This window comes from Anomaloglossus baeobatrachus, chromosome 11 (genome assembly GCF_048569485.1).
Source record: "Anomaloglossus baeobatrachus isolate aAnoBae1 chromosome 11, aAnoBae1.hap1, whole genome shotgun sequence".
NCBI classification, from domain to species: domain Eukaryota; kingdom Metazoa; phylum Chordata; class Amphibia; order Anura; family Aromobatidae; genus Anomaloglossus; species Anomaloglossus baeobatrachus.
The window spans coordinates 143,461,237-143,475,754 of record NC_134363.1 but is presented as its reverse complement, the minus strand read 5'-3'; the positions used below and the strand labels follow the sequence as shown (position 1 = coordinate 143,475,754).

General features: G+C 43.8%; 1 protein-coding gene across 1 annotated transcript; it reads right to left on the bottom strand.

Annotated features, from left to right (window-relative positions):
* Positions 1-764: 764 nt before the first annotated feature.
* On the bottom strand, positions 765-1,709 carry LOC142255865 (olfactory receptor 5V1-like). Its single transcript, XM_075327313.1, has one exon. It carries the CDS (start codon positions 1,707-1,709, stop codon positions 765-767), a length of 945 nt encoding a protein of 314 aa, XP_075183428.1.
* Between the last annotated feature and the right edge of the window lie 12,809 nt (positions 1,710-14,518).

Here is a 14,518-nt window from a genome sequence, read left to right as displayed (position 1 = left end):
TCTCGGGAGGCCACTACATCTAGCTGCATCCAACATCAGCCCCAGGCGTCCCCTAACCTGCAGCGGCGGTCCCCTGACCGCAATACCGAGAGTGGCGTCATGAAAATCCTAAAGAAGCAACCTACCTGTGACCAGACCATCCCACGTGGAGCCCCTGAAGGTAATGCACCGCTACACCTGGGCTGGGCTCCACACAAGCACTAAAATACTTTGGTGCTCGTAACGCGAGCCGAGCAGGTCAGAGTATCTGAAAGGGCTCAATTCGAGTAACAAGTAGAATGTAAGTCAATGACTGGTGCATTTAAGTTGATAGATTTTAGTCGAAAGGAAAAGATGCAATTATATTTTGTCTTTTATATTTTTTGTGCCATTTAGGAACAAAAAATTGTACAATTCTCAAAAATTTTGTACGATAGTCTTCAACAGTGTAAACATAAATGAGGCAGATTTTGTACTTCTGGAGAACCAGTTGCGCAACATTAGAGGTATTTTCAAGTATTCTGTCTTTGTATATCTAGAATATTATATTGGCTACATGAAAATACAAACTATTGTTGGAATAATCTACGAATTCCTAACGAAAGGTTTTGAGTTGGGAATTCCTCCCCCTTCCAGGAGAACATGATCATCTTTTGCCAGAAGCACCCATCATATTGTACCTAATCCCTATTCAAGTAAATGTATCTTAGGTGATGCTTCATGGACATGAGTATTAATATTTTTGTAAATCAAGCAGATCTTTTTCGCTAACGCCGTACATCCCCTTAATATCTCTGGACTACAATGATATGACACACTATCTTTTTTACAGCTGCCTTCACGTCACTGTTCCTGAGACTGTAGATAAATGGATTGAACAGTGGTGCGACAAAGGCATATAGAGCAGATATCACCCTGTCTTGATCCATTGAGTAACTGGACTTGGGCCTAAAATACATAAAAATGGCAGAACCGTAAAACAAAGTGACAACAATGAGGTGGGAGGTGCAGGTGGAGAACGCCTTCTTCCTCCCCGATGTTGACTTTATATTGAGAATCGTTGCGATGATGTGTGTGTAGGAGATGATGGTCAATATGAAGGAACTGACAATCACACAACCACAGGCCACAAGGAGGACAATCTCATTTTTCATGGTCGATGTACAGGCCAGTTGCATTACTGGAGGAATGTCACAGAAAAAATGATTGATTCTATTATCGTTACAGAAAGGCAAGCTAAAAGTAAGAATTGTGTGTATCAGGGAGTTTATAGCGCCACCAATCCATGAGACGGCTACAAACAGAATGCATGTTCTTTTATTCATACTGGTGCCATATAGCAGAGGGTGACATATGGCGTTATACCGATCATATGCCATCACGGCTAGCAGGTAGCACTCAGTACCACCAAGGAGTAAAAAACAGTACATCTGTAGGACGCAGCCCGAGAACGAGATGGTCTTGTTGGTTGACAAGAAGTTTGTCAACATTTTGGGCACAGTGGTAGAAATGTAACAGATCTCCAGGAAGGATAAATTGGCAAGAAAAAAGTACATTGGGGTATGAAGAGATGGAGTAAGTCTGTAGGCCAAGATTATGGATATGTTACCCATCACGGTGGTTATATAGATGAGCAGGAACAGGGCAAAGAGTAACTGCTGGAGAACAGGAGCCCCGGAAAATCCTAGAAGGATGAAATCTTTGATTGAAGTTTGGTTCCTTCTGATCATTTTGTCCTTTAAATTAGAGGATTAAAACATAAATTATTATTTAAGGGCATTAAACTCATACGTTTTAGGTTTTGAATTGAAAGAGGGTATGCCAATTGACAAAAGTCGGGTGTGTTGACTTGCTATTCACATGACTAGCATTAAAATGTATTTCCCAAGAAAATAAAGTTATATCCTCTTCAAATGATAGGGGATAGCTTGCTTAATACTGGAGACTGACCTCTAGGACCCTCAGATATCCCAAGAATAAGGCTCTGCAGAGCTCTGTCTTCCATGGAGTGGAGGTGTACCTGCTCTATCACTGTTCTGTTGAACATCGATGGGACAGCCGGGGAGAGTCAAGCGTTGTACTCAGCTGTTCCGTCAGTCCCATTGATTAGATCAGAGACCAACCATGCACCTCCGCGCCATTCAATATGGGATGGCAGAGCTCAGTTTTTTGTTTTCTAGTTCATTGTTCTTATGATTGGTCGGGGTTGTGGTGGTTGGACCCCCTGCAATCAACAAGTTATACCCTACCCCATAGATTTACTTTAATATATGACACCTACAAATACACTTTCTTATTTTGGAGGGGCAGATAGTTTGGATTTTCGCTAGGATAGTCTCTAGTTTTATTGTGCTTAAAGCAGATCTGTCTCAAGACTTTACAAAAGAAATGGCATACATTACTAATTAGATCTTTCAGACTTGTATTTACTAGCAAAATCCATGTCAGAATGGGGGTATAATCTTGATACTAAGATACGTATTTTATGGGTCAAGCTAAAAAATGAGAAGGTTCATAAGTCCAAATGTTTTAAGGCTTCACCCACCCAGCTTCACTGACAGTTGCAGCATATACTGAGCAGTGTGAGATCTCAGAAGCAACAGGGAGGGGGGACACTGAGGATTTGTTAATCAAGCTAGATGGGTTTAGAAAGCGTAAAACGTTTGTAAAGGATTATACATTCTGACATGGATTATTAAAGTAAGTGCACAAGCTTTCCCGTGCAGGAGCAAGCACACAAATCACTCTCTCCTCGCTGCTGACATCTCTTGGGTTTAGCAGTATAATGAGTTATGACAGCAGAGTGGAGACAGTGATGTATACACTTGCTCCTGCATAGGGCCAGTGCGCATATAAATATTTTTTTCTTTAGACAGTGATGGCTTTGGGCAAACCAGCATTCTCAGTCAACATTGAAGGAGTGGCAATAATTGAAATAAGAGGCTGGAACGGTGCATCAAAATGTTTAGCAACACCGAGGATACACTGAGCACCCGCATTTACATATTACAATAAACACATTTTTTAAGACAAAGGAGGAACAGATTTGAAAACTAAAAGAATGATTTTTATTATTGCTCCATCTTCTACATAGTTTGAAATGTAAATATGGGCTGATAGACTCCCTTTAATTACAATATTATATTGCTATATCACTAAAATAACTAATAAAAAAACAAATCCACACTTACGCTACACAGTGTTACTTAGTGATTGCTCTTCTCATTTCTTTACTGTAGTCTGGTTGAAATTCAAAATGATCTGGTCTATTGTTTTCATCATTCATGTTATTGTCTGGAAGCATTAAAACATGGCATTAGGTTCTCTGTTGTACAATGTTAAAGGGAATCGGTTAGCAGGTTTTTGCTGAGGACAGCATGCTGTATGAGTTAAAAAACAAAGAACAACCGTTCTTCTCTTATCAGTCTGTGTGCAGTTGTTTACTTAAACTTAAAGATTTATTACCTTGTGATTACCATTACAGAACTAGAAACTCACGGGCATGACAGTCCGGCATGCCGCCTGCTGTGATTGACAGCTCCCAGTCAATGCACAATCTCTATTAAAAGCCTGATGGGGGCGCCCTCAGCTCTCTCAGCACTGCTGTGTCCAGTTTTAGCACGGCTGCAGCCAGTAATCTATATGATACACCACTGGATTCAGAATCTCCTTTCCTACATTATGTTGCTGTCAGATGAGGTAGCAAAAACCTGCTGACAGATTCCCTTTAAGGTAATATTCTTTTAAAATGAAAATAAATTAGTCTTCAAATTCAACAACCTGCCAATAGTAAAAGTAGATTCAATGAAATACGACCTAATAATTGTGAAACAACAAAATATACATTCTGCAGCATTTATGCCTTTTTCTACCAAATCAGAGAACTTTTTCAATTTATATTAAACATATGACAATGTATAAATGTAACAATTAAATATAATAAATGTAACATTTTCTGTTAGGTTTCATAATCCGAGCTGGATATAGAAATGATTGCAATGCCTATAGGGAATATGTTTTAAGGAAGTTTTAAGCAAGCACATGAATTGTTTGGATTTATGGCGTTATAACTTACTGGTCAGTTGAGCTGCTGTCCTGGACCAGTTTTTGTAAATTAGATACAATCTGTTATTAATCATGTTTCTTTTTATATATATATATATATATATATATATATATATATATATATATATATATATATATATATATATATACCAAATGTTTGGACACACCTTCTCATTCAAAGAGTTTTCTTCATTTTCATGACTCTGAAAATTATAGATTCACATTGAAGGCATCAAAACTATGAACTACCACATGTGGAATGAAATACTTAACAAAAAAGTGTGAAACAACTGAAAATATGTCTTATATTCTAGGTTCTTCAAAGTAGCCACCTTTTGCTTTGATTACTGCTTTGCACAGTCTTGGCATTCTCTTGATGAGCTTCAAGAGGTAGTCACCGGAAATGGTTTTCACTTCACAGGTGTGCCCTGTCAGGTTTAATAAGTGGGATTTCTTGCCTTATAAATGGGGTTGGACCATCAGTTGTGTTGTGCAGAAGTCTGGTGGATTCACAGTTGATAGTCTATTCAGTAGGACTGTTAGAATTTGTATTATGGCAAGAAAAAAGCAGCTAAGTAAAGAAAAATGAGTGGCCATCATTACTTTAAGAAATGAAGGTCAGTCAGTCCGAAAAATTGGGAAAACTTTGAAAGTGTCCCCAATGAAGTGGCAAAAACCATCAAATGCTACAAAGAAACTGTCTCACATGAGGACCACCGAGGAAAGAAAGACCAAGAGTCACCTCTGCTGCGGAGGATATGTTTATCCGAGTCACCAGCCTCAGAAATCGCAGGTTAACAGCAGCCCAGATTAGAGACCAGGTCAATGCCACACAGAGTTCTAGCAGCAGACACATCTCTAAAACTGTTAAGAGGAGACTTTGTGCAGCAGCCTTCATGGTAAAATAGCTGCTAGGAAACCATTGCTAAAGACAGGCAACAAGCAGAAGAGACTTGTTTGGGCTAAAGAACACAAGGAATGGACATTAGACCAGTGGGAATCTGTGCTTTGGTCTGATGAGTCCAAATTTGAGATCTTTGGATCCAACCACCGTGTCTTTGTGCGACGCAGAAAAGGTGAACGGATGGACTCTACATGGCTGGTTCCCACCGTGAAGCATGGAGGAGGAGGTGTGATGGTGTGGGGGTGCTTTGCTGGTTACACTGTTTGGGATTTATTCAAAATTGAAGGCATACTGAACCAGCATGGGTACCACAGCATCTTGCAGTGGCATGCTATGCCATCCGGTTTGCGTTTAGTTGGACCATCATTTATTTTCCAACAAGACAATCACCCCAAACACACCTCCAGGCTGTGTAAGGGCTATTTGACTAAGAAGGAGAGTGATGGGGTGCTACGCCAGATGACCTGGCCTCCTCAGTCACCAGACCTGAACCCAGTCGAGATGGTTTGGGGTGAGTTGGACCGCAGAGTGAAGGCAAAAGGGCCAACAAGTGCTAAGCTTCTGCGGGAACTCCTTCAAGACTATTGGAAGACCATTTCCGGTGACTACCTCTTGAAGCTCATCAAGAGAATGCCAAGAGTGTGCAAAGCAGTAATCAAAGCAAAAGGTGGCTACTTTGAAGAACCTAGAATATAAGACATATTTTCAGTTGTTTCACACTTTTTTGTTAAGTATTTCATTCCACATGTTTTAATTCATAGTTTTGATGCCCTCAATATGAATCTACAATTTTCAGAGTCATGAAAATAAAGAAAACTCTTTGAATGAGAAGGTGTGTCCAAACATTTGGTCTGTACTGTATATATATATATATATATATATATATATATATATATATATATATATACAGTTAGGTCCAGAAATATTTGGACAGTGACACAATTTTCGCGAGTTGGGCTCTGCATGCCACCACATTGGATTTGAAATGAAACCTCTACAACAGAATTCAAGTGCAGATTGTAACGTTTAATTTGAAGGTTTGAACAAAAATATCCGATAGAAATTGTAGGAATTGTACACATTTCTTTACAAACACTCCACATTTTAGGAGGTCAAAAGTAATTGGACAAATAAACCAAACCCAAACAAAATATTTTTATTTTCAATATTTTGTTGCGAATCCTTTGGAGGCAATCACTGCCTTAAGTCTGGAACCCATGTACATCACCAAATGCTGGGTTTCCTCCTTCTTAATGCTTTGCCAGGCCTTTACAGCCGCAGCCTTCAGGTCTTGCTTGTTTGTGGGTCTTTCCGTCTTAAGTCTGGATTTGAGCAAGTGAAATGCATGCTCAATTGGGTTAAGATCTGGTGATTGACTTGGCCATTGCAGAATGTTCCACTTTTTTGCACTCATGAACTCCTGGGTAGCTTTGGCTGTATGCTTGGGGTCATTGTCCATCTGTACTATGAAGCGCCGTCCGATCAACTTTGCGGCATTTGGCTGACTCTGGGCTGAAAGTATATCCCGGTACACTTCAGAATTCATCCGGCTACTCTTGTCTGCTGTTATGTCATCAATAAACACAAGTGCCTTAGTGCCATTGAAAGCCATGCATGCCCATGCCATCACGTTGCCTCCACCATGTTTTACAGAGGATGTGGTGTGCCTTGGATCATGTGCCGTTCCCTTTCTTCTCCAAACCTTTTTCTTCCCATCATTCTGGTACAGGTTGATCTTTGTCTCATCTGTCCATAGAATACTTTTCCAGAACTGAGCTGGCTTCATGAGGTGTTTTTCAGCAAATTTAACTCTGGCCTGTCTATTTTTGGAATTGATGAATGGTTTGCATCTAGATGTGAACCCTTTGTATTTACTTTCATGGAATCTTCTCTTTACAGTTGACTTAGAGACAGATACAGCTACTTCACTGAGAGTGTTCTGGACTTCAGTTGATGTTGTGAACGGGTTCTTCTTCACCAAAGAAAGTATGCGGCGATCATCCACCACTGTTGTCATCCGTGGACGCCCAGGCCTTTTTGAGTTCCCAAGCTCACCAGTCAATTCCTTTTTTCTCAGAATGTACCCGACTGTTGATTTTGCTACTCCAAGCATGTCTGCTATCTCTCTGATGGATTTTTTCTTTTTTTTCAGCCTCAGGATGTTCTGCTTCACCTCAATTGAGAGTTCCTTAGACCGCATGTTGTCTGGTCACAGCAACAGCTTCCAAATGCAAAACCACACACCTGTAATCAACCCCAGACCTTTTAACTACTTCATTGATTACAGGTTAACGAGGGAGACACCTTCAGAGTTAATTGCAGCCCTTAGAGTCCCTTGTCCAATTACTTTTGGTCCCTTGAAAAAGAGGAGGCTATGCATTACAGAGCTATGATTCCTAAACCCTTTCTCCGATTTGGATGTGAAAACTCTCATATTGCAGCTGGGAGTGTGCACTTTCAGCCCATATTATATATATATAATTGTATTTCTGAACATGTTTTTGTAAACAGCTAAAATAACAAAACTTGTGTCACTGTCCAAATATTTCTGGACCTAACTGTACATACACACACAATATCTCATAATATATATCTCACATCTTAATGTAGAAGTAATCTGCAACCTGGGAACATCAGACTGCAGATCTCCACTATATAGCAAGATAACATGGTAGACGTGTACAGCAATAGTGATAAATTCTACAGCTGCTGAGTTTTTCACTTTATACCACCCATGGTTGTTTCATAATGTTGCCTATTTGATTGCAGCCATATCGAAAATAAAAGATAACTACTTTGCCCATTGTCTCTCCTGCATATATAGCTTTTCAGTATCCGTATAGAACAGGATGTAAAGCCAAAAATCTAATATATAAAGCTGAGTGTATGTATGTATGTATGTATGTCTGTTAAAGGAATCTGCACCGTCTCATTTACAATCACGAAATTTTGCACAGCCGCCTCATGTGACTCAGGGAACGTCATAAACTATGTTTTGATGGGAAAATTAAACCCTGCGCTTTACAGTTACTCTCAAAAAAACCTGCCTCCGTTAGCTGCGAGCTACAGGCTATTAATAGCAGCTGTGATTGGTTTCTATAGGAACGAAAGACATTCATAGTATAACAAGCTTATGTGTGAGGAAATATGATGTCAGTGGGGAGACGGTTAGAGACAGACAGAGACAGACAGACATAGGCACAAACAGAGTAAGAGGCAGACAGGGAAAGAGACGGACAGACAGAAAGACAGGGAAAGAGACAGAGAGAGAGACAGACAAAGAGACAGAGGGGGAAAGAGACAGGCACAGATAGACAGGGAAAGAGACAGACAGGGACAGACAGGGAAAGAGACAGACAGGCAGGGAAAGAGACAGAGACAGGGAAAGAGACAGAGACAAGGAAAAAGAAAGGGAAAGACAGGGAAAGAGACAGACAGACAAGGAAAGAGACAGGGAAAGAAACCGAGACAAGGAAAGAGACAGAGACAGAGACAGTGAAAGAGACAGGGAAAGAGACAGAGACAAGGAAAGAGACAGAGCAAGAAACATGGAGAGAGACAGAGAGAGATAGAGACAGACAGAGAGACAGACAAAGATAGACAGGGAAAGAGACAGAGACAGGGAAAGAGACAGAGAGAGAAACATGGAGAGAGACAGAGAGAGATAGAGACAGACAGAGAGACAAAGACAGACAGAGACAGATGGGGAAAGAGACAGAGAGATAGAGACAGAGAGAGACAGGGAAAGAGACAGACAGAGAGACAGACAAAAACAGACAGGGAAAGAGACATGGAAAGAGACAGACAGAGAAAGACACAGACGGCGGGGAAAGAGATAGAGAGACAGACAGACACAGAGAGACAGAGAGACTGATACAGAGACAGACAGAGAGACAGACACAGACAGATACACAGAGACAGACATAGACAGACAGGGAAAGAGACAGACAGAGAAACAGACAAATCGACAGAGACTGGGAGAGAGACAGAGACAGTTACTATCCAAGGCAACGCCGCATACAACAGCTAGTACAGAATAAGACAGAATAAAAAGAGATTTTATAAAAACGAACTCACCTCCGCAGCTGTCGGGGCTTGTCTGAAAGGAAGGATGTTTGATACACCTTTATTAATGGATGTGATGGGTGGAGTAACAGCTTTACATAAAATGCCCTGCAAATCGAATGAATAACTATGGAAGTGCCATAATGTGATTGACACAATAAAATCCTCTTTTTAAGTGCCCCAGTGGCTCTAGGGAATAATCCTCATGGGTGCACATTGGTGGCCCAGAAGGCTAATTAGGTGCAGAATCATAGGGGACTATTAGAGAAAGTTCTTGCTCGTACAAATAAGTTATGTCTTATTTATAACTTCATTCTATAACTTTGTTAGAACAATCTTTTTTTTTCTAGAACAACTTTGTTTTTGTCAAGTTTGTTAGCACATTTTAATAATCTTATTTTTATTACAATTATTGGATTGAATATTAAGAAATGCCTTGAACTGGAGATGCAAGCATGGAGGAGGGTATTACCCCTATGTGCCCTCTTATGGAGGCAGTCTTCTTCACCTGTGGGAATTGCTAGGGTTCCAAAAAATCAGGGACCCAAGCCACCAGAAATGTATGTCTCCAAATATATCTCTCCCGCCACTTAAATTGTAATTATATACATATTATATATATTTACCTATAATATAACACTGTTGCTGTTCTATCAGGAATAAATATTGAATATGGTATAACCTGCTAAACCTTGTGGGCCAGTTCATGGGTTTTTTAATACCTTGTTTTAAAGGGAATCTGCCATCACATTTTTGCTCCCTCATCTAACAACAACATAATGTAGGGAAGGAGATTCTGAGTCCAACAGTGTATCACATAGATTACTGTCTGAAGCCATTCTGAAACAATCAAAGAATTTAGATCCAGGAACATAGCTGACCTGACCGAGCTTCCCCGCTCCCACCAGGCTCTCAATAGAGATTGTGCACTAACTCTGAGGTGTCAATCACAGCAGGGGGACACTGGACTGCCTTGCACATGAGTTTCTAGTACTGTAATTCTATTTATAGAGTAATATATCCTTTAGGTTACATAAACAATCGGACACACACTGATAAGAGAAGCACAGTTACTTTTTTTTTTAACTTCTACAGCATGTTGTCCTCAGCTTACATAGCAAAAACCTGCTGACAGATTCCCTTTAACCATGATGGGATTAACATTACGTATTATGAGATCATCTCTGCATTGCTGGATACTTTCTAAGTTTGGGGTTGAAAAGTCTATTGATCCAGGCAGATAATAATACAACTAGACAGCTACTGCTACGGTGATTGAAATGAACCCCCCTAAACTGTCAGTAAATAACAAAAAAACACTATAAAAAACAACAATACTGTACAAATGAGAAACTATAAGACAAAACAGCACAAATAGGATCTTATCAAATGGACTAGAATTGGTATTTGCAGAGTATGTGCTCAGCTTGCTGAGTTGTGTAGCACACAACATGAACAGAGCCTGTAACTTCGTAGTTCTCCTGAAGAAGTGTGAGCACCTCGAAACACGTTGAGAAATAAACTACCCTTCATCTGGACAAAGTGTATTGGTCTCTATTACTTCCCAGCAGCGCAACGGTCATATAGTAGCAGATACCAGTTCTTCATACAGTACAAGTGATTACAGTACAGTTATATATAGTGATTCACAGTTCATATTCTTTCTGATTGAAGTGTTCTCTTTTCCTGATTTTTTCCATCTGGCCCAGACCACTACAACATCTTTCAGCCATGACTCCTATCTGCCGAGTTTACTTCACAGAAACAGTTAACCTCTCATATATTCCGCCACCATCACAATCTATTCTCATCCTACACAAACTACCATGTTTCCCCGAAAGTAAGGCCCTGTCTTACATTAATTTTACCCCCAAAAGTCCCACCCTGCCTTACTTTCGGGGGAGGCCTTACATTGGAAAAAAAATGACAATCCTCCCCCCTGCAGCCTCCCCATTGTTTGAGAGTCTGGCATCCACCCCATCCTCCCCCCTGCAGCCTCCCCATACAGTGGTTCTGCCCCCCACTCTGCCACCACACACACTGACACATACGGTACCGGTACAGCCCCACACGGCACCCACACACATATCGTACCGGTACCGTACACACACACACACACACTGACACATACAGCCTCATACGGCACCCATACACATACCATACACATACCGTACACATACCGTACACACACACACACACACAGAGAGTTTCGGAACTTACCGTTACTTTCCTTCTGTTTCGATCTCCTCTGCGGTGCCGGGCTGACGATTCAGATGCCAGGGACGCTGGACCAATCGGAGCGAGCCTGCAGGCGGTGACGTCGCGGCTGATTTCGGCCAATCAGCTGCGAGCCGGCTAACTGGCCAATCGCAGCTCGAGCTGAGGGCCAATCAGCTGCGAGCCGGCTGACTGGCCAATCGCAGCTCGAGCTGAGGGCCAATCAGCTGCGAGCCGGCTGACTGGCCAATCGCAGCTCGAGCTGAGGGCCAATCAGCTGCGAGCCGGCTGACTGGCCAATCACAGCTCGAGCTGATGGCCAGCAGGGAGCCTTGTGGGGGCCATTCACCGGAGGCGGACCACGGGTGGCACGAGACTGGAGAAGGCCTGGATGGAGCGAGGGAACAGCGGCAAGTTCCTGTACTTTCCCCAGGGACCCCACCCATATGCGGCCATACTGTCCCCAGTGACCCCACCCATATGCGGCCTTACATTACGCCGCGACCACCACCCATAGGCGGCCTTACATTCCCCGGGCCCCCCGCTACCCTGCCTTACAATCGGGGGGTGCCCTACATTGGCGGACCCCCCCGAAACCCCCACCCTGCCTTACTTTCGGGGGGTCCTACTTTCGGGGAAACACGGTACCTATTCTGTTACTTCCCTAAACTCTGTGCTTATAGCTGTTGCATCATTTCCTTCATCACTTCACCTGTGTTCGGTCTTAATCACTCTAATACCTTGTTTCCCCGAAAATAAGACACTGTTTTATATTCTCCCCCCCCCCCAAAATGCGATAAGGCATATTTTGGGGTAAGGCTTATTGTTTGAGAAACACAGGTTGGGGGTAAGTTTACACCCCCAAATAACAGATCCCCACCCGAAGATCCTCTTAAAATTTGTGCAAGGGCCACCTGTTTACCATATTAAAATTTGTAGTGAGTGCTGTCTGATGACTCTCTAAAAATTTGGAGCCAGGGCCGCCAGAAGACCGTGTAAAAATTTGGAGCAAGGGTCGCCTGTTGATTTGTGACACCCCTGGACTATCAGGTCATCACAGGGTATTGCACAATCTGCCCTTCCATGCAATATCCACCTCCTTCTTGGTTATGGGTCCCCAACTATATGGTGTTTCCTACATCAGCTAGTTAAAATCCTAGGTACACTCTGCACCACACCCACCAGACACACCAGTGGCTAAACTGAGTGGAATAGGGTCGCCCACTTGGGGGGTTAGTTAGGGGAGGTCAGGAGTGTCAGGAGTAGAGAGAAGTAGTTTGGAAGTGAAGGAGAGAGGAGGTCAGGAGCAGGGCTCCTAGGAACTGTCTAGGTAGCAGACGGTGGTCTGGGCCTAGAGGAACTGGACCCCCGGTCGCAGGGGATCGTGACAAGGGGCAAGGAACTTTTGAGGAGGACATCCGGCGGCCTTGTACCATCACTGGGCTGGGACCAGGGCACGACAGAGTACATGGACCATAGGTCAGGGAGTAGCTTCAGGCAACCTGACAATTTACCCAACGAGAGCGGAGCCTTCAGGGTCCGCTCTCCACCTGCTCCAAAATTGGGGTACTAGCGCAATGAGGGGGATAGGGCTTTCCACTAAAACGGTACAGAAAATCCCAAGCATGAACCCTGAGAGCAAGCTCCCACAGTTAGCCATACTGGGGAGCGGGACCCGACTAGTTCCATACTACCAGGACCAACAGAGAAGTGAACTTAGTGCCAGGAGGAAGGTCACGGATCACCAGGCAGCACCATTGGGGACTGGACCCGAACTAGCTCCCCTCAGTGGCAGCGGTATCCAGAACTTTGGTTTATCCACCTGTTGGGGTCAGCTTTATGGACTGAGTGAGTACGCAAGTTACCCCCTTCGCACCCAACGGCACTTCCCCCTCACCATCCCCCTACACGAGGAGGGTTCTAACACCTGGCTGCCCCACTCCATCACCCCCGGGTACTCCCAACTGCAGCGGTGGTATTCCACATTACCACATACCACTGGTGGCGTCACAAACTCTAAACACTATCCCCTGTAAATACCACCTCCATTTGAGTGGCCGCACGACCCCCAGGTCCGGACACCCCTCGAGCCACTGCAGATCCGGAATCGAGCAGCCCGGCTGCTGACACGGGGGCAGCACACCCTCATATGGTAAAGGAGGAGGAGAATGACAAGAAAAAGAAGAAACAGTGAACCATACACCCTTTTTGGGTGGGAAGAGGTGCATCGGAATACAACAGAAATAAAACTGAACATTTGCTGCTGTCATCCGATGGAGTTGAGAAGTCTGGGCCAATCCAGACCTTGTTCATTTTGATAAGAGTCAGCTAGCTTGTCAGCATTTTCAGTTTACAGGCGGAAGCGCCTGTAGCACCCAGGAGGCAGGGGGACCAGGTCGGGTCTCGTACCTGTTTTACTTGTCACCAGGCCAGTGCGGAGGTCTGGGATGTCATGGTGGCCAGCCCAATTTCGTGCCCTGAGGTGTACACCAATGAAAGGGGGATAGGAGGTGAAAGTTTGTCGTGACGCTACCTGCAATATGCGGCCAGGGAATAGCTGCCGCTGCTTTCGCCGTTCTCTGGGATGATGGTTTTAGCAGCAGAGATGGTGTCGTTCCCCACAGGTAGAACGGGCCCCGGGGAGGATGATGAGGGGAGCAGCAATGGCGGTGGCCGTGGGCGCTGAGGCCCAGGGCGCCGGCACTGGTAATAAGAGTCAGAGTCAGCTGCTGCGGTTACAGTTGTCTTTACTCACAGTTCTTTAAGAAGCCCGGTCGCTGCCGCAGAAGCACTGGTCACCGCTGTGATGGGCCCGTCGACCTCGGATAAGTTGGAAGAAGCCACTAGTGTTTGGAAAATTAAAGTCCTTTCTAAGAGTTGCCCCTCCAGTAGTGAAGTACCCGGGTTGAGTGCTCCGCTCCAAGCCACAGGCCCCGTGAAAAGGAAAGAAGGTGATGTTGTCGTGTCACCAGAACTGATGTCCCGGGTAGACTGACTGGTGATTGTGTGAGATGCTTCTACTTCTACCCCAAGTGGAACCCACCCCCCAGGTGGTTGTCCTAGTGACCAGGAAATTCCCATGCTTCGTGATAGCCACCCCCCTGCCTACCCTAGTACAGCTCCCAGTGTGCTGGCTCCTAAGCTGTAGGTAAAGTGTGAATGTGGAACACCAGTGATTAACCCTTCCTTACCTCGAGGTGAATACCGCAGCTTAAATGAGCTGCAATACTCTGTGGAGACTGGAGCTGCAGGGGCGCCACACGCCTACCAGTTATTATGCCCACGGTG

Bases quoted from the DNA above. Each gene is read 5' to 3' on its own strand.
- LOC142255865 (XM_075327313.1), bottom strand. From the start codon at position 1,709: ATGATCAGAAGGAACCAAACTTCAATCAAAGATTTCATCCTTCTAGGA.